General features: G+C 48.0%; 1 protein-coding gene across 1 annotated transcript; it reads right to left on the bottom strand.

Annotated features, from left to right (window-relative positions):
* Window positions 1–3,279: 3,279 nt before the first annotated feature.
* On the bottom strand, window positions 3,280–16,971 carry LOC122929069 (SUZ domain-containing protein 1). The gene is made up of 4 exons (XM_044282513.1): window positions 16,861–16,971; window positions 8,678–8,727; window positions 5,297–5,548; window positions 3,280–4,967 (listed from the first exon to the last, which is right to left on the bottom strand). Exons 1-4 carry the CDS (start codon window positions 16,909–16,911, stop codon window positions 4,865–4,867), a joined length of 456 nt encoding a protein of 151 aa, XP_044138448.1. The 5' UTR covers window positions 16,912–16,971; the 3' UTR covers window positions 3,280–4,864.
* Between the last annotated feature and the right edge of the window lie 2,853 nt (window positions 16,972–19,824).

The raw sequence follows: 19,824 nt of genomic DNA, 5'->3' as shown, positions 1-19,824 counted from the left end.
GATCTCCTTCACAGTATGAGGGCTTGCTATAGCCATTGCTTATCCCCATACAGCAGGTGTCAGCAGCCTCTGGCACTCCGGCTGTTGTGAAACTACAACTCCCAGCATGCTCCATTTACTTCTATGGGAGTTCTGAGAACAGCCAAGCAAGTGTGCATGCTGGGAGTTGTAGTTTCACCACACCTGGAGTGCAGAAGGCTGCTGATCCCTGCCATACAGAATCATTGTTTCTAGGCAGGAGATCGCTGTTTAGCAGATCTGCTGCCCAGAAACGATCATTTGGGCGCCTGCACGAACGACAGTAACACCGGATGTTCATCGGGTGATCGGCACCACATTTAGAATGGCAGATTGTCAGGAACGAGCGTTCAGGCAGTGTAAATCCACCTTCAGACTTAAATGGGAGCAGTGCTGTAGTAGCAAGCTCCCTCCACTACAATGGTGCTGGTGCGGTGCAGCTCTGGAACAGACTTGATGGAGCTATACAGAACGGCCAATCAGCTGGTGGTGGTCTATTCTGGGGATAGGACATCACTTAAAGCCTGGACGACCCCCTTAATTGAGCCATTAAAAAAATACTTGTCCCACAAAAAAAATAAGCCCTCATATGGGTTATGTGAACAAACAATTAAGGCTAGTTTCACACTAGCTGCAAGGAACATAGGCCGGCTGTTCCGGCGGGTGAACAGCCTGTCGGATCCGTGCTGCAGCTAGTGCACGCGTGCCCCTGGACTACCGCTCCGGCCCCATTGACTATAATGGGGGCGGGCCGGAGTTCCGGCGGCAGCACACGCCGAGAGGCAGCTGACTCTCGGCATGCGCTGCCGCCGGAAATCCAGCCCGCCCCCATTATAGTCAATGGGGCCGGAGCGGTAGTCCGGGGGCATGCGTGCACTAGCTGCAGCACGGATCCGACAGTTGTCTTGGAAAACAGTTTTAAAGGGGTTCCTCAGGATAGGTCATCAATATCAGATCGATTTATGAAGAGAAAGCATGCGCACGTGCCATGTCCTGTCTCTCTTCCTGTTTTCCATAGACATAGCAGCAGCGAACCGGAAGAGACATGAGACGGCACGTGCGCGCGCCTTCTCTTCATAAAGCTGATCGGCGGGAGTGTCAGACCGCCAACGATCTGATATTGATGACCTATCCTGAGAACAGGTCATCAATATTAAAAGCCTGGAAAACACCTTTAAGGATATGTTCACATCACATTTGTCATGGTCATTTAACATGAACTTTGGGAAAACTCCCAACATACACGCTACCGTGTATACACATCTGGAACCCTACGGGTAACAGATACCACTATGACATCCATTTAAAACACATGGCATATGTGTTGAGCGGAGGCCAAAAATGTGAACAGTCCAAACTGTATAATTTATTAAGAAGCACGTGCCTCTTTGGTGCAATTCACCCCAATAGTATTTTGGAGCTGACCAAATGCCAGTCATAATAAATGTGAGCCATGGCCTCTATAGACCACAGATTTTTCCTCTCGTCACCGACTTGACCAATTTCAGACGAGCGTGTCCTGTGACGAAAATCGCGCTCCGTATGCGAGCACGATTTCCCGTTATGGACAACGTTCGTTTTGCAGGAGCGCATGGTATTCTAATGCTTTATATATATCTCTCTGCATGACCTTACTGCTACAGAATTATACTGACATAAAGCTGTCCGTATGACCCTGTATAAGTAAGGTCAAGCAGAGAGACACAGCATTATAAATCAGTATAATGCCGTGCGCTCCTGCAAAATTAGCACTGCCCGTAACAGGAAATCGCGCTCACACATGCAGTGATTTCTGCACAGGAGACGCTCATCTGAAAGAGGCCTAATAGTAAAAAAAATAAAAAGTTTCAGATGTTGGTCATTAGTGAAGTCCCCAGACACACAAACAAGGAATCCCCTCCAGAACAGTCATTTATCTCCAGGTCTCGTGACCATGCGATTCTGAAGATCTTGGCTGAAACTGCATTTACTCTCTCCAGGAGGGCGGCACTGCACCTACTGCGGGCAGAAACAACAATCTGCACCTACTGCGGGCAGAAACAACAATTCATACCAGGAGGATCACAGCACAGGTGCAGATACCGGGGGCTATAGACTACATGGAGTGGGATAACATACAGACACGGAAGTCACTTCTGGAAGGGAATCACTACTGTTCACACCGATATCACCGACACCGTGACATCCAGATATATATATTTTCCTGGGAGATGGTTCATCAGTGTGTGATCCCACAGGGGAAGTGGCATGGGTAACAGGACTTTGGGGAGGGGGGGGGGGGGGGGGGGGGTCCATGCATCATTTTAGGGACAGCTTTCTGATTACAGAGACAGATGAAAGGTTGATGATCACGGAGTAGAGATTCAGTTCTCACTGGTCATCCTGCAACACTTTAGGGATCAGATCACGAATCCCAGATCCACTCTCGTGCAGCGGCCTAGCGTGAGCGCACCAGAAAACACTTCCCCCAACAAGTATAGAAAAAGAACCCCACACAATATAGGAGCACCAGAAAAACATCCATTCTTGTAAATCATATAACACTCATTTATTCAGAAACAGAACAGGGAAATTTATCTGCCGGACTCTGTAAACATCTCGATTTCCCAGGGAGCGGCGCTGCCCTCCAGAAATACAGGAATGGACTGAACAGATGAAAAAAAGCACCCCTTCCAGGGCAGCACCGAGACGTCGCTGGTAATACTGAGAATATTCATGTCAGGAGCCTTCCCAGACCTCGAGGGCCCGATGGAAACATAACTGCACGCAGCGTGCACCTCAGCTCCACTACATATCCGGACATAGACTTGTTACTGCATCTCCATACTGCTTTACTGAGAGTGAGCCACATCATGTCCGATATCCTGCTCACATCCAGAGGAGCACCCACAATTCTGCCTGTAACTACGAATCGGTCAGCTCACCCAGGACTATATCATTTTCCTTCAACTCTATGCAATGACTGCAGGGCACCACTAGGGGCAGCCATAAAGCACAAGAGGCACCAGGAAACCAACAGAATGCAGCTCTGAATGTGACTAGAGTATAACACATGTCGTCAACGGACACTCACAGGTCAGTAAAAGGAAAAGATTTGCAGAGGCGACTGTAGCTACAGGTCACAAGACAAGACGTAGATGGAACCTGACAGGTCGCTTTACATTCTTGTTTATGGAATTAAGGCCGACATCTTTCCTGAAGATTAATTCATCATGACACAACTGTCTTATATAAAAGAGCTACTAAACACAGACTGAGAGATTGTGTAGAAAAACTGCAATTTATTTTTAAAAAAAATAAAAAAAAATAATGGACCTGTCCCCCTGCATGGATCAGCTGTGGACAATGTCCAGTAACCGATAATATTAACCAGTGAACGACATCATTCCCTAAAATATGGCGGCTGCACCATTTACAGGCGGAGGGTCCATTTTAGGGTAAGATACTGGTATGAGGTTTGTAATCACAATAGCATCTATGGGGGAATGTGTCAGTAGCTTCTTCTTATATAAGGCACCAAAGTCTTTGTATTTTCCCCTTGACTTCTTTTCCTTGTAGGTCACTGACTGAAGAAAGAAGATGCTCAGCGGCCAGTGGGGACATTTTGGCATTGCAGGTAACTCCGTCAAGGGATAATTACACGTAAAACCCATGATTATTACAAAAAAAAAAAAATGCCCCTAAAATATACACAGATCGGCAACAGAATGCAGCGTGCGCTGTGCCGCACTGTCCATCTGGATGAACATTTCATACCTCCAGCCTCCCGAAAGAGCTGGAGCGGGCAGCACACTGACGTGACATACTGGATAAAATAGACGTCTAGCTTTATCGGGCACGGTTTTGATCCGGATCTTACAAGGTTGGTCTAATTCATTCTATTGTCAAATAGCTGCCAGGAAAGGCTCCAGCCCCTCGAGACAAGGTCACCTGCGCAAGTCCTTATATAATGGCGGCCCTGTGTTATACAGACGTAAGCCTCTGAGCATCCGCCCGCATCGGCTTCTGCATCCGCCCCGACATCACTAGGGAGAGGAACAGCACCAGCCAGGTTCACAACTCCAAACCGTGCAAGAAAAAAAAAAATTAAAATCTGCTCTCCTTCCACATTTCCTGGTCCTCTAGGGAGAGCACAGGCATTAACCCTTCCTCTGCTCCAGGCCTAGCCCATGCTAATGCCCTGAGCATTTAACATCCACCGTCAGCAGCTCATGTCCACCTGTCCTCAGACAAAACCAGCACGTTCCTGAGGCATCTGATAGCAGAACATACAGCGATGGCGGCTGCTCTGTGCGCTCTACAAGACTAGAAGTTCTCTCTGTTAAAATAATTTTTTGTTTTTTTTGTTTTTAACAAAACTCGCTCATGCACACTACACCTGAAGAGCAGGGGGGGGGGAATCAGTCATCATGGAGAAGATCCTCTGCGGTGAGAGGAGGCAGACATGCACTCAAAGGAAACTCATGAGAAGGGGAGGTGGGCCTGAGACCTTTTTCCCCCCTCGAGACGGGACTAACAGATATCATTATTGCTGGCGGTAACTTCCATAGAAGTGGCAGTTGCAGGCACGGGGCGCCCCCAACTCTGCCTGCTCCCTCCCCACCCGTCTACAGCACACGCACTCCCTTGTGATAAGACCTGGGGAAGCATGTGGCGATGCGCCAATCACAGTGGTCGGAGCTACAGGGGTGGCGGAAGGGGGGGGGGGTCACAGTGCACGGGGTTTAAGGTCACAGTGGGCGGAGCAAAAGGTCATCAAAGTGCAAGTAAATGAGGCGACTCCCTCTGCTCGTGTCCATTGGTGTGACAGGCCGATGCAGCCCATGGTGTCATTCTCCAGAAAAATCTATCTGCGTTGTTTGAAACCCTGTGAACCGTCGGGACCCAGCGGCTGCCGGATCACGTTATTAGATGGTCTGGTGTCCTCTGACTGGTTGATTCGGATAGGTCTGAAAAGACAAGAAAAGGCATTCAGAACCAAGATAAGAAGCCATCCATAAAAGAGTGGTTAGTGCAACATTGCATCAGACATAAGAGGGTAGTGTTGGAGGAGTTGCAGGCACCATGGGGGCCACCATCACTTATGATAGACTATGGCGTCGTTAATCTACGACTGGAAAGTGCATCTCCTGGATGATGCCAGCAGAAGGGACTGCGAAGCCTAATAACTATTACATTAGGGTCGCAGGTAGGGCACTGCCCTCGTTTATAAGGTGCATACAAGAAGCAATCAATTTACAACATGCAAGCAGCTTTGGGAAACAGCTGCAGCACTCGCCTATCTACAATTGGCTTCTCTGGTTCCTCCTCTGGACTGGCACTGCCGAGGATACGTTTCCTGGCCTCCGCGTACTCAGCCTCCCTCTGTGCCAGTGATTTCACAGGCACCGTCGGCCGGCTGCTGGCATGGGGGTTACTTGACAATCCGTTGCTTGTAGGCCTCTTCAGGATCCTGATTTGTGGGGGTGGACCCGCCGGGAGAGAGTCGTCTTGAATAACCACTGGCGCTTTGGGTGGAGACTTTGATTTGCTGCAGATAGAAGAGAAATGAGAAAAGAGCAAGAATGAAAAAAAGGAAATAAACCACACTCTAGAGAACATAAATATGTGGCAAAGCAGTTGTAATAGGGAAGAGCTTAGCCAATGGAAAGCAACAAGGCTCAGGGGCAGCTTTCCAGTGTACGCCTGGAACCGTTAATGTTCCCCCTTCTTCACGTGATTAAGCACTTTAACAGAGATAATGCTGAAAATATTCCTACCGAACCAGCGCTGCGCTCTCCAGTGTAATCAAGTTGCAGGCACTTCCTGGATTATAAGCCATCCATTCAGATCTTAGCCCGGATACAACCTGCATGGGTTGCGCCTGTGCAGTCAGGTAGCCTCGGGCGCAGTGAGCAGTCACTGCCCAAGACTGCCTGACTGCGCAGGCAGAACCCATGTACATCGCAATGTATAGCATGTGGTACAGGAGGAGCCCGCAAGCTAAATACACCGGGGAGAGAGGTTCTAGCTCAGTAGAAATATTTCCTGAATATTTTCTCATTTGAGACAATGCTGGCATATTGCTGGGATACGCCCCCATTGTCTGATAGGTGCTTGTCCCATTGTTGAGACCCGCACCTATCTCCTAAACAGAGTCCTGAAAATGGTAAAAGGAGCACCGGTCCATAAAAGTGGATGGGAGCAGTGACCAGTTATGCGCGGTGCACTCCCATTCACTCCTACGGGGAGAGAGCTTAGTGGTGGCCGGACCGGAGTCCTCCAGCCATCACTCTGCCCACTCCGTTCTCAATATAGGTGACCTGCACCTATCAGACAGTGGGGGCATATCCTAGCGATATGCCCAGATTGTCTCAGATGAGAACACCCCTTTAAGAAATTAAAAAAAAACTAAAATACATGGATAAGGCTACTTTCACACTAGCGTTTTTGCTAGATCCGGCAGGGTTCGGCAAAAACACTTCCGTTACTGATAATACAACCGTCTGCATCCGTTATGAACGGATACGGTTGTATTATCTGTAACATAGCCAAGACTGATCCGTCATGAACTACACTGAAAGTCAATGGCGGATGGATCTGTTTTCCATTGTGTCAGGGAATCCCAGGACGGAGAGCGAACCCCAGCATGGTGCGGTTTGCTCTCCGGTATGCATTTTAGAGCATTCGCTTCTGTTCAGTTACATTTTGTCCCCATTGACAAACCTCCCCCCCCCCCCCCCAGGTATTGAGCCCCTATGACGGATCTCAATACCGGAAAATAGTAACGCTAGTATGAAAGTAGCCTTACCCCTTTAATTAAAATACCTTGCGTTATGGCCCTTTTACACAAGCCAAAGAATGGTACAATTATTAAGGAAGAACTCTTTTCCAATAATTGCCCTGTGTAAAAGTGCTGCTGATCACCAGCCAATGAGCACACTACGGATCGACCGATATCAATTTTTTTAGGGCCGATACCGATAATTTGTGAACTTTCAGGCCGATAGCCGATAATTTATACCGATATTCTGGGAATTTTTATTTTTGAAAAAAAAATAAAAAATCCCACAAATCTGCTGAAAATTAATGTTTATTGTTAATGTGTATATTTTTTTGTAAATCTTTCTTTTTCATTTATACTTAATATTTTGGTGTTTTATTTTTGTAACTTTTTTTTTTTTTTTTACTTACTAACTTTTAGCCCCCTTAGGGACTAGAACCCTTGTCCTATTCACCCTGATATAGCTCTATCAGGGTGAATAGGAGCTCACACTGTCCCTGCTGCTCTGTGCTTTGTGCACACAGCAGCATGGAGCTTACCATGGCAGCCAGGGCTTCAATAGCGTCCTGGCTGCCATGGTAACCGATCTGAGCCCCAGCATTACACTGCTGGGGCTCCGATCGGAAGAGGAGGGGAGAGGGGATCCTGTGGAGGGGCGCACTGCGCCACCAATGTTTTTAATACTGGGGTGGGGGGGCGCACTGGGGTTGTCCAAGTTATATTTATTGATGACCTATCCTCAGGATAGGTCATCAATATCAGATCGGAGGGGGTCCGACACCCGGCACCCCCTCCGATCAGCTGTTTGAAGAGGAGACTCGCACAGTGTCAGCGCTGCCTCCTCTTCACTGTTTACCTTCTAGCCGTTGCATCTGCAGTGGTGGTTTACACCCAAGCCTTCCAATTGAAATGAATGGGACGGCTTGGGTGTAATTACACCTGCTCACCACTGCAGATGCAACGGCTAGAAGGTAAACAGTGAAGAGGAGGCAGCGCTGACACCGTGCGAGTCTCCTCTTCAAACAGCTGATCGGAGGGGGTGCCGGGTGTCGGACCCCCTCCGATCTGATATTGATAACCTATCCTGAGGATAGGTCATCAATAAATATAACTTGGACAACCCCTCTCTAATTTATTCATATACAGGAGGCGGCAGCTGGCTGCAGAATCACATAGCCGGCTCCCCACCTCTATGAGCAGTAGCTGCGATCCGCGGCACCTGAGGGGTTAACTACCGCAGATCGCAGCTACAGCTCATAGAGGTCGGGAGCCGGCTATGTGATCCTGCAGCTCCCGCCTCCTGTTGTATATGAATAAATGAGAGATTAAGCTTCATTGGTGGCGCAGTGGCCATAGCTCCTCCCCTCCTCTTGTCCCCTGTCCTCTCATTGGCGGCAGCAGCAGCACAGGGGGAGGAGACACTGCTTCCTTCTCCCCTGTGCTGCTAAGGGGAACACGGAGAGCGCTGTCAGCAGCGCGATCTGTCTTCCCCATACGCTATCGGAATATCGGCAAAATAAATGCCTATAGCGTTCAAAATCCTGAACATCGGTAAATCCGATAATCGGTCGATCCCTAGAGCACACACTCGCACATTTATTATGCGATGATGTTTCGCTTGGCACCTAGAATAGCCGCCTGCCACCAGCACATCGCTATGTGCTGCAGACAACTCTATCTGGTGTCAAATCTGATGCCAAGAACAATTCCACAGAAAACTGTGGCTTCGGTTTTCCTCTGGCATTTGAGTACCATACCAGAGGGAAACTAAAACCGATGGCCTGGTACACTGTGCGTGAACCCATCTTCACTGACGATGCAGGGCACCCTGAAAATCCCAAAAAAAGCCGAGCACCTATAAACAAGATAAAACCAATGAGTACAGAGCCCCTTTACCTCTCCCGCTGTGTGATCCGCAGTTTCTTCTCTAACCGGCGATCTATTTCCTAGAAAAGAAACAAAATGACAATGAACAGACTCAGCGTTTCAGGTGTACAAGTCACTCACACGCACAACATTCTGGTGGGACTTTAAGCGTTAGAACCGATTTAAACGTTTTTTTCCCCTTCACCCACGACAGACACGAAACCTGCAGAATAAAAGGGCGGACACTCTCCTCCCAATTCAGTGTGGTTTCCTGTCTCTGGGGAAGCCTGCAGTTTTTCTTTCAGATCCTTCCCCCTGGTGGTGCTCCAATTCTGACCCAGGTTGTTTAGGCCAGAGAGGTCCTGGGGCATACCTGCAGAGGTGAGATGTGGCATCGGTTGGTGCACTAATGGGGACAGGCAGAGGGACAGCAAGTCTCTAGAGGGAGACTCTTGGGTGCTGGAGCGATTAGGTGTCTAAAGGCATCGCTGATGCACTAGAGGCACGGACTTCCTGGCCACAGGGGGAGGAGTTTCCGGCAAGGAGATAGGCCGGCGAAAGCAAGTGAAGCGCGTAGATCGGCGTGCGGCGCTGACGTCATCACAGAGCGCCTACGAGAAGGGAGCTCTATAAACAGGAGGACGGCGTCTTGAATCAGAGCTCTGGTTTGGCATACTGGTACATAAAAATACTTTCACAATTGCGGCAAAGGATCCGTCAATCCTGACGCAAACGGCAGAGGATCCGGCAATCCTGACGCAAACGGATGCCATTTGTCAGACAGATGCGGATCAGTCTGACAAATGCATTGAAATACCGGATGTCTCAGGTGTCATTCGGAAAAACGGATCCGGTATTTGTCTTTGCATTTTTAAAGGTCTGCACATGCGCAGACCGGAAAACCGTCTGTTTTGCCGGAACACTTAATGCCGGATCCGGCATGTGTTCGGGATTTTTGGCCAGAGATAAAACTGCAGCATGCTGCAGTATTTTCTCCGGCCCAAAAATGTAAGAGAGACTGAACTGATGCATCCTGAACGGATTTCTCTCTATTCAGAATGCATTAGGATAAAACTGATCACCTATTGAAGGTAGCAGATAGAAAACGTGCCTTTTATAAACCACGCACATTTGCAGAATGTGAGAGCGTAGGGCATACACTATCGGTTGTTTCCAGGGCCCAACAAGGACCATCATGTACTGTGGAACTGTTGGACCCCCAGAGGAGGTCTTGCACAAGTAGAGGATATACTAGGTGTATTACAGAGATTCTACTCCTCGGTGTATACCTCCAAGAATGCGAATTTGGAGGAGGAGGTACTACAATTCCTTAGGAGGGTGGAATTACCCACACTTTAGGAAGAGGAAAAGGGACCAATTAGAGGCGCCCATTGTCATGGATGAATTGGTTTATGCCTTCAAAGACATGTCTAATGGCAAAGCCCCGGGTACAGATGGCATCCCGGTGGAGACATAAGAGATTTCAGGATATACTGTTACCAGAATCACTGAAGGTCTTTAATTATTCATGGGAGGAGGGCTGTCTTCCAGCATCTATGCAGGAAGGAGGCACTTATTGTAGTGATACCAAAACCAGGGAAGGATCCAAGAATACCCGACTCGTATAGGCCCATATCCCTACTCACGTCAGATGATGTTAGCAAAAGTTCTGGCAAAAAGATTGTCCAAGGTTATACTGAGTATAATTCATCCGGACCAAACAGGCTTTATGCCCCAGAAATCTACAGCTATTAACATCTGCAGAGTATATACTAGCTTACAAATCCCAGCAGACAACTGTGGAGATAGGGCCGTTCTGTCGCTTGACGCCGCTAAGGCCTTCGACAGTGTGCAGTGGGGGGACCTCTTGGAGGCGTTGCGATGTATGGGTTTTGGTCAGTGGTTCATTAAGTGGGTGCAGGTCCTCTACTCTAACCCAAGGGCACGTATTAGGGCTAATGGGAGTGTGACTAATTACATCCAACTGGCAAGGGGAACTAGGCAGGGGTGCCCACTATCCCCCCTTTTTCTTTGCCATAGCAGTTGAGCCTTTGGCGACGGCAGTGGAAGTCCCCAGACATTAAAGGTTTCCAGTATGGACAGATAAATAACAAAATCGCGTTATATGCTGATGACACTTATTCCTGGGGGATACGAAGTTTGGTTGTCTGTCAGGCCTAACTATTAACTGCCTATAGATGACCAGGCGATATCTGCGGTGGCCATAGCCCATAATATCCCCTGTGTAAATATTTCACCCAAGACTAAGGAATTTGAAGAATGGCTGTCCAATAGTCACATTAGATTCTAGGAGCGGGAGAGAGCAGTATGCATGCTGGAGCGAGTACAAAGGGTGGGAGTATTTCATGTGTTATATGCTATATTATATACAAAATGACCATACGCAATGTGTATCTTGTACAGGTATATTTCTATTTATTAAGACATGATATATTTACTGTACACAGTTTTGTAATCTTGTCAAATAAAAAAATATTTGATTTAAAAAAAAAAAAGTTTTAACCCCTTAAGGACCCTGGGATTTTCAATTTTTGCGGTTTTATTTTTCACTCCCCGCCTTCCCATAGTCCTTTTATTTTTCCATTCACATAGCCTTTTGAGGGCTTATTTTTTGCAGGACAAGATGTACTTTCTAATGGCACCATTTACGGTTGCATACCATGTAGTAGGGAGCGGGGGAAAAAAAATCCAAATGGGGTAGAATTGGGAAAAAACGCAATTCTGATAACTTTTTTTTTACACTGTACACTATGCAGTAAAATTGACATGTTGTTATCTTTATTCTCCAGGTCAGTACGGTTCCAACTATACCACACTTGTATAATTTTTCTTGCGTTTTAATACTGAAAAAATGAAGTTTGAGGGAAAAAAAAATTAAAAAAAATGTCATGACCCTATTCTGACCCCTTTAACTTTTTGGTAGTTATGTGTACGGGGCTGTGTGAGGGCTAATTTTTTGCAGGACGATCTGTTCTTTTCAGTGATACCAATTTTAAGTGTATGCGACTTTTTGATCACTTTATTAAAAAATTATTGGGAAGTTGGAAGTGACGGGAAAAAAAAAATGGCAAATTGGCTGTTTTTATTTTTTCCCCCGCTACGCCATTAATGTTATTATATTTTAATAGTATGGGCATTTTCGCACGAGGCGATGCCCATGATGTTTATTTTTTTTATTGTTTAAGTATTTTTATTTTAAGGAAAGGCAGGTGATTTGAACTTAGGTTGTTGTTTTTTTATATTTGTAAAAACTTTTTTTTAACTTTTTTTTAAGTCACCTTGGGTGACAATAACTGGCAATCATTCGATTACCCATAGTATTTAGTGATGGCTAAATAGCCATCATTGAACACTTCATTTGCACTACATCCATACAAGGCTGCCACCTAGTGGCCTGTATTGATATATACATCTAATTGACTCTGAAACCTGCTTCCTCAATCTTAGCCGGGGAAAGCTGTTACCGGACCAAAATAGCGCAACTTCCGTTTCCGGTCTGCACAGATGCCGTGGTCACATATGACCACGGCATCTAAAGGGCAAGATGTATGTGATCAGCCTTCAGGCTGATCACATACATGTTCCGCGGGTCTCTGCCATTTAAAATAGCAGAAACCCAGCGGCCAAGGACCTGCTGCATGTGCGGGCGGGCGCTATGTTTAGGGAACGGACCCATGACGAACAGCTACGTCATGGGTCCTTAAAGGGTTAAAGGCTTTGACTCAACCATTTGAACCATTGGATACCAGCTCCATTAAGTGTCTCACCTTAAAATTATGCCTTCTAGTAGCGGTAACATCTGCTCGCAGGGTTAATGAGATTCATGCCATATCTATTAATCCTCCATACACTACTATTTTGGAAGATAAAGCGTTGATTCATCCGGATCCCGCTTTTCTTCCAAAAGTGGATTCCAGTTTTCATAGGTCCCAGGATATTGCTCTTCCGACCTCGGGTTCTTAAAAAAGGTAGGAAGAAGAAAAATCTCTCCATTGCTTCGATGTAAGAAGCGCTTTTAGTGGTTCTCTCACACAGTTGGCGAAAGTCTTCTTCACTCTTTATCCTCTTTCAAGGAGGGAATAAGGGAGAGGCGCCACTAAAAGTTCCATTGCTAGATGGATTGTTTCTGCCATTTCTTTGGCCTACTCTTCACCTGGCTCATCTCCTCCGGTGGCTCTTAGAGCACATTCCACCAGGGCAGTTGCCACCTCCTGGGCAGAAAGATCCTCAGCCCCCGTAGAGGATATTTGCAGAGCCGCTACCTGGTCTTCTCCTTCAACCTTTTTTAAGCACTATCGGCTTAATTTGAACTAATCTTCGGGTTCTTCCTTTGGGGAAAAGGTGCTTCTTTCTGCTCTCCCACCCTAACTATTTAATCTGGTAAATCACTCGTGGTGCTGTCGTGGGGAAGGGAAAAATGATGATTACTCACCAGTAATTGGATTTTCCAGAACCCATGACAGCACCCTTATTTCCCCTCCCTTCTGTGTTATTTTGGTTCTTCTATACTCACAGGTTGTAGCATATAAAAAAAATATATATATAATTTGTATATTAAAGGGGTTATCCCATCTTAGACAATGGGGGCATATCACAAGGATATGCCCCCATTGTCTGATAGGTGCGGGTCCCACCTCTGGGAGCCGCACCTACAACGAGAACGGAGCCGGGGAGAGTTGTGGCTGGAGGACCCCGGGTTTCCCAGGGTCCGACCACCACCAGGCTCAGCTCCCCGCCTCTCCCATTGAAGTGAATGGGAGCGCACCGCACATGCGCGGCCAACGCTCCCACTCATTTCTATGGGGCCGACGGAAATAGCCGAGCCAGCGCTCGGCTATTTTTGGCGGCTCCATAGAAATGAACGGAGGGCGGCTGCGCATGCGTAGTGCGCCCTCCTCCACTTTCTCTGCTCTGTTCTCCTTGTAGGTGTGGGTCCCAGAGGTGGGACCCGCACCTATTAGACAATGGGGGCATATCCTTGCGATATGCCCCCATTGTCTAAGATGGGATAACCCCTTTAAGTTGATTATCATGGATTATCTAAACATTATGTGGGCGGACTTCCTCCGATGCTTGGCTATCACACTGAACTGGGAGGAGAGTGTCCGCCCTTTTATTCTGCAGGTTTCCTGTCTGTGGGAGCGGATCCTCTCTCTCGTGGTGCTGTCGTGGGTTCTGGAAAATCCAATTACCGTTGAGTAATCATTTTTCCACTACTTTTATATGAATGGCCTATCCTCAGGACAGGTCATTAGCATCAGCTCACCTGAACAGGAGCAGGGCTGCAGTACCCACGTCCACCACTACAGCGGAGGGAGCGCTCCAGTTCCGTCTTTGAACCTACTCCCTAAATAGCTGATCGGCGGGGGTGCATGGTGTCAGATCTGATATTGGTGGCCTATCCCAAGTTCTTGAAAGCCTCCTCAAAAAGGTACAATAACACTTAGGGCTCATTCAGACGGCCATGTTTTGTTCCTGCATTTTTGCACAACGGGTGCGGACCCATTCATTTCAATGTGTCCTGTCCGCATCCGTTCCGTGGCCCCGCAAAGAATATTGAACATGTCCTATTCTTGTGCACAATTCCGGAAAAGCATAGGCGTGTTTAGTGGATGCGCAATTTACAGACCACAAAACACATACAGGCGTGTGAATGTAGCCTTAAATGGGTTTTTTCAGCACTTGTTTATTGATGACCTGTCCAAGTCATCAATATCTGACACTGGGGAAAACTGAATAGGAGCAGCACGGCAGAAAACAGACAGGACCACTACACGGTGTATGGATCTAGCTAGCCCCCCATGCCGCAGGTAGTAAAAACAGGAGTCGGACCCCCACCAATCTGATACCAATGACCTGTTCTAACCACAGTTCATCAAAAAATAAGTCCTGGAAAACCCCCTTCACGGTTTTGGCTTAGGCCTCATGCACAAGACTATCCGTTTTGCTGATCAACAAAATACGGACACAGTCCGTGTTGCATCCGCATTTTTTGCAGACGTATTGACTTCAAAAGGGTCCGCATTTCGAAGACAAGAACAGGACATGTGGATCACCCGTGTGCTTTCCGCATCCAAACGTCCGTTCCGCAACAAGATACACTGTCCTCAAAATACGGACCAGGGACCCGTTGAAAACAATGGGTTCACAAAAGCAATACAGTCGTGTGCCTGAGGCCTTAACAAACAGAGGCGCCGACACGCTGCAGATTTCACACGTATCACATAGTTCTTGCGGCGGAAATGGCTGCACATTTCACTTCTGCACCGCAGCTCAATTCACACTGCAGATTTTTACGCAGTCTGAGGGGCAGATTTCTTAAAACCTCACACACGTTGCACTTCTTCACCAGATGGACAATGCAGCAAGTGCCTGTAACACACCGTAATATGATATATATCTGTAATTCCCATCACCTCCAGAGATGCGGATCCCCTGGGGTGTTATCGGGCGGGCTGAGCTCTGGGTATCAGATCACATAACTTGGCTGCAGCTCAGGATTTCAGTCGCTATCCTCTGCCAAATAAAGCGTCCTATACGTAGAGGTATTAATAACCACTGCTGGAGTCAGGTCTTACAGGGGAAATACACTATTTATAGTGAAACAGACTGGCCGCCATCACCCCGTACCTGCAGCTATACACGTCGGCAGCGATTTGACCCCAAACTGCGCGGATATCATCATTAACTGGTGTATGTGGTGCTAACTGCAAGCCAACGCAATGAAACCCCCAATTCACCTGTACATGTATAGGGACATGTGGGGGCACTGAATGTACCCCCTATATGAGCCTGGGAGGCTCTGAGCAAAACATGGAAGTCCAACTGATAATGACCAGTCCCTTGTGTTGAGAGCAGAAAACAGGGGATCCCATCCTCAGCTGCTGGGGTAATTAAAGGGGTTGTCCGCAAGTATTCAAAACCTACAGGGGAGAAGAGGGGGCTTATAAAAGGATAGAAAAAAAAAAAAAAGCTTTCCTGTCCGGCTACAGGTCCTTCTGTTCTCTGCGGGATCGGACGAGGAGATGTCCGGCCAATCACCGGTCATGCACATGACCAAAGAGGCCAGAAATTGGCTGAGTAGACGTCTGATGTGACATCACGGCTTCCTGCAGGGATGGGAAAGGGGAACCTGTAGTCAAGCGTGAGCCTTCCTGCATGTTTTTATAATTCTCAGGCAATCCCTTTAAAGAGGCACTCTGTTAAAACAATGTATCCCCTATGCAAAGGATATCCCCCCCCAGGCCTACCTGCATTTGAGCAGAGCACCGATTGGCAGTCTCCGACATTCCCATAGACAGTAGTGTTGAGCGAACTTGTGTTTTAAGTTCGGCGTCTAAATTTCGGGTTATCAAAGAATCGCGTTTTATGGATTCCGCTACCACAGACCATATGCGGAATCCATAACGCAATTCTTCGATAACCTGAACTTTAGACGCCGAACTAAAAAACGCACGTTCGCTCAACACTAATAGACAGTGAATGGAATGTAGGTGTGCGCGCCCCAACCAGATGTAATGCTGAACAAGGCAACCCCCACCATGAGTGGTGGGGGTCTCAACAATCAGACCCCCACCCACCAGTCATCCCCCAACTGGAATACCCCTCCAAGCAAGGTACGTGATACAAGCTAGTAGTACAGACCCCATAGTCCTGATCTGGGGGCTATAGAAATTCTGTGCCTTCTTTAGGTGGGGGGTGATGGAAATCTGGTCTAGATGGAGGTGGTCTTCGCTGCGCCCGTCTCCACTACTTATCTAGACACCATACACCACTGTACAGGCGCTGAGCGCATGCACAACACTTCACCAGGAGGGGGGGGGGGGTCCCAAATACATATTAACATGGCACCTGTGCTTATGGGGTCAGTGCTGACGGTCCTGATAACAGGAAGCCCCACAACAGCTCTGAAGACACCAAGGGGGAGGGAAGGAAGGGGCTGGTGAGGGGGTCCCTGACATGAAGGTGTGTAGGGGTCCCACACAACAGTCCTTCCCTCAGATCACGTGCTACAACAAAACAAGCCCCCAAAACAGAACTGCTGGAGACCCTGGTGCAGCCAGGGTGACCCAGCGCCGTCTAGGCTCAGCAGGCCCTGCCTGAGGCTGTCCCCCAGCTGCAGACACTCGAGCACAACCACGGAGACCCCCCACAGGCTGCACCACACGGCACAGCCCTCCGACTTTACTCACGCCGCTATCGGCCGCATCCTCCCAGCTCTCCGCGACCTCATCCTCTTCCATCTTCCGTTCAGCCGCCGCCGGAAATCAGGCCAAGCGCCGGCCTTTACTGCGCAAGCGCAGGACTAGAGCGTGCACGCACCGCACATACTGCGCATAACCGATACGCGGCATGTGACCGGAAACCACGCCCCTTTGGGTCAATAAGGAAGGGTTGTGTCTCAACTCCATACACGGTAGGGACCTGGTCCTTACCAGGCATGGGAAATAGAAGACTCTACATGAGCTGTCTAAACTCCATGCGTGGTACGGACCTCTCGCCCCCCTAGTGTTTAGGCAGCTCACATTGATTTGGCTAAACTCCATGCGTGGTACGGACCTCTCGGCCCCCTAGTGGACAGGTTCCGAACAGAGGCTAAACTCCATGCGTGGTACGGACCTGGTCCTTACCAAGTATGGGGAATAGCCCACTCTACAGCAGCTGGGACCTCTCAGCCCCCTGGTGGTCAGGTCCGGAACTATGATGGGATTTAGCTGATTCACAGTGAATTGTCTAAGCTCCATACTCTGTAAGGACCCGCTTAACCCTTTGTGGTATGGGATCAGTTACAATTAATTTTGCCCAATAAATTGAAATAGATGAGTAAGGTTTTTATGTGTATTTCATATTTAAGCCTTGTAGTAGTTTAACGTGAATCCGTATCATGGACGCATCTCCCCCCCTGAGTCCTGTGAGGCTCAGATCATGCCCCAGATAAGCCTCGAATCGCTGCCAAATGTCTGCATTTAACAATGACTGAAGAGTTGTACAGTGTACGAGAAAAATGAACGATGGGCGCAAATTTTCCATTTGTCAAGAGTTTTCTGTGAATTGTTCGCACCAAAGTATACAATCAGATTGCAAGACTTTGTCGATAACCTGTGATTTTACCATCATCATTGTGAAAGGAAAGCTCAAGATGTAGCCCCCATAATGGAGGTCCTCTTCACTAATGGGATCCACACCCCAGACGGACCTTTTCTATGTGTTATGTACAGAGAGGTTTTCCTGCTGGTGAGGTCCTCTTCAGCAGTGGCGTAGCGTGGAGGGGGCCGTTGCCCCAGGTGCAAAATTTTAAGGGACGCCAGCAGGGCTACACCGCCAATTAGGCAAAGTGAGGCGATTGCCCCAGGCGGCGCGGCCCTGCTCACAAGTGGGGGGCGGCGGCAGGTCACAGGGAGATGAGCGCTTCCATTGTGGAAGCGCTCATCCCCATAGTCATCTGTATCACTGTACTCAGGACAGCGATACAGATGGATGTGCTGCAGGGGAGGGAGAGGCGACTCCCTTCCCCGTTCCTCTGATAGGCTGCAGGCACTAGGCCTGTAGCCTATCAGAGGCCGGTGCAGGACGTCATCGCGCCGCCTGAGCCGTACAGCGCGGAAGAGGCCTGCATCGCATCGCTGCCATGGAGGTAAGTATAAGTGTTTATTTTTTTATATGGTACAATACTGGCACATGATTGGGGGGCCATCTATGGGGGCACTTGTTACTGGCACACGATTGGGGTACACTTGTTACTGGCACATGATTGGGGGGCCATCTATGGGGGTACTTCTTACTGGCACATGATTGGGGGGCCATCTATGGGAGGCACTTTTCACTGGCACATGATTGGGTGCATCTATGGGGACACATCTTACTGGCACATTATTGGGGGCCCTTTTTACTGGCACGTTATTGGGTGGCACTATAGTGGGCACTTCTTACTGGTAGATTATTGGGGGCATCTACTAAGACCACAAAGAAGGAATCTTTTATATGGGGGGCTCTGTAAAGGGGCATTTTATACTGGGGCACATTATGGTGGGTACTATGGGGAAGGGGAGAGAGGAGTACTATGGGCTCATCTACGGTGGGGGTATTTTATACTTGCAAATTATGAGAGAAACTGAGGGCATCTACTGGGGCACTATATATGGGGCATTTTATACTGGTACATTATGGGGGGCAGTGGGCACTAAGATGAAGGGGGGAGAGGAACACTATGGGGCTATTTTATACTGGCATATTATGGGGGAACTATGGGGACATTAGCTTAAATGGGGGCATTAAAAGGGGGTATATTTTGTCACATGATAAGGAGAATTATTACTACTGGGGGCATTATGGTGGGCTTTATTACTACTGGGGTCTATGATTACTAGTATGGGCACTATGGGAGCATTACTTCTGGGGCACAGTGGGGACAAGTTGGGGGCACTGTAGGAGCACTATTACTACCATGTGTGCTCTAGCAGAGAATTATTACTATTGGTGGGACTTTGGGGAGCACTATTACTGTGGGGGCACTTTGGCACAGTATCAGCTTACCACAATTATTTTTGGGGGACGTTATGTTTACACTATTAGTGTCAGGGGCACTATTTGCTGGGCGCAGTTATTTTAGGGCACTGTGTGCCAATAATTATTATAGGGCACTATTTGCATGGTACTACTATTATCAGGGGACTTATCTGTTTCTGCAGTATAGTATTGGGGAGCGCAGCGGTACAGTATTGGGGATGGTAGGATGATTTGTCCAGAAGATGGGAGGATGATGGAAAAGTAGTAAACTAAGATTTTTTTTGTCAAAGTGCAGAGACGAGAAATGGCTGAAAAATGGCGGTCTGATCTGAAAGGAGAAGATGAAGAAAGAGAACATCTACATCAAAGGAGACATCATTGGCTGTGAGAGGTATGGGGCGCTGTATTAGCCTGTATGTTCTGTAGTGATGGGAGGGGGATATAGAATTTGGCCCACACTGTAGCAGCCTGGCCCCAGACTTCAGGTCACACTGTGCGTGTTCTGAATTCTGGGCCTCACACCCATCTACCACATTATCTGTACACAGAGAGTTATCACCATGTTATCTGTGGTGTTACATAGGACTGCAGATGTATCTACTACATTATCTGTAAAAAAGGGCTGTGGCCACAGGTTGGGGGGGGGCAAT

Source organism: Bufo gargarizans, chromosome 2 (assembly GCF_014858855.1).
Source record: "Bufo gargarizans isolate SCDJY-AF-19 chromosome 2, ASM1485885v1, whole genome shotgun sequence".
In the NCBI taxonomy this organism is placed as follows: Eukaryota; Metazoa; Chordata; class Amphibia; order Anura; family Bufonidae; genus Bufo; species Bufo gargarizans.
Note: the sequence above shows the minus strand (reverse complement) of the source record. Positions and strands in the feature narration are given on the sequence as shown.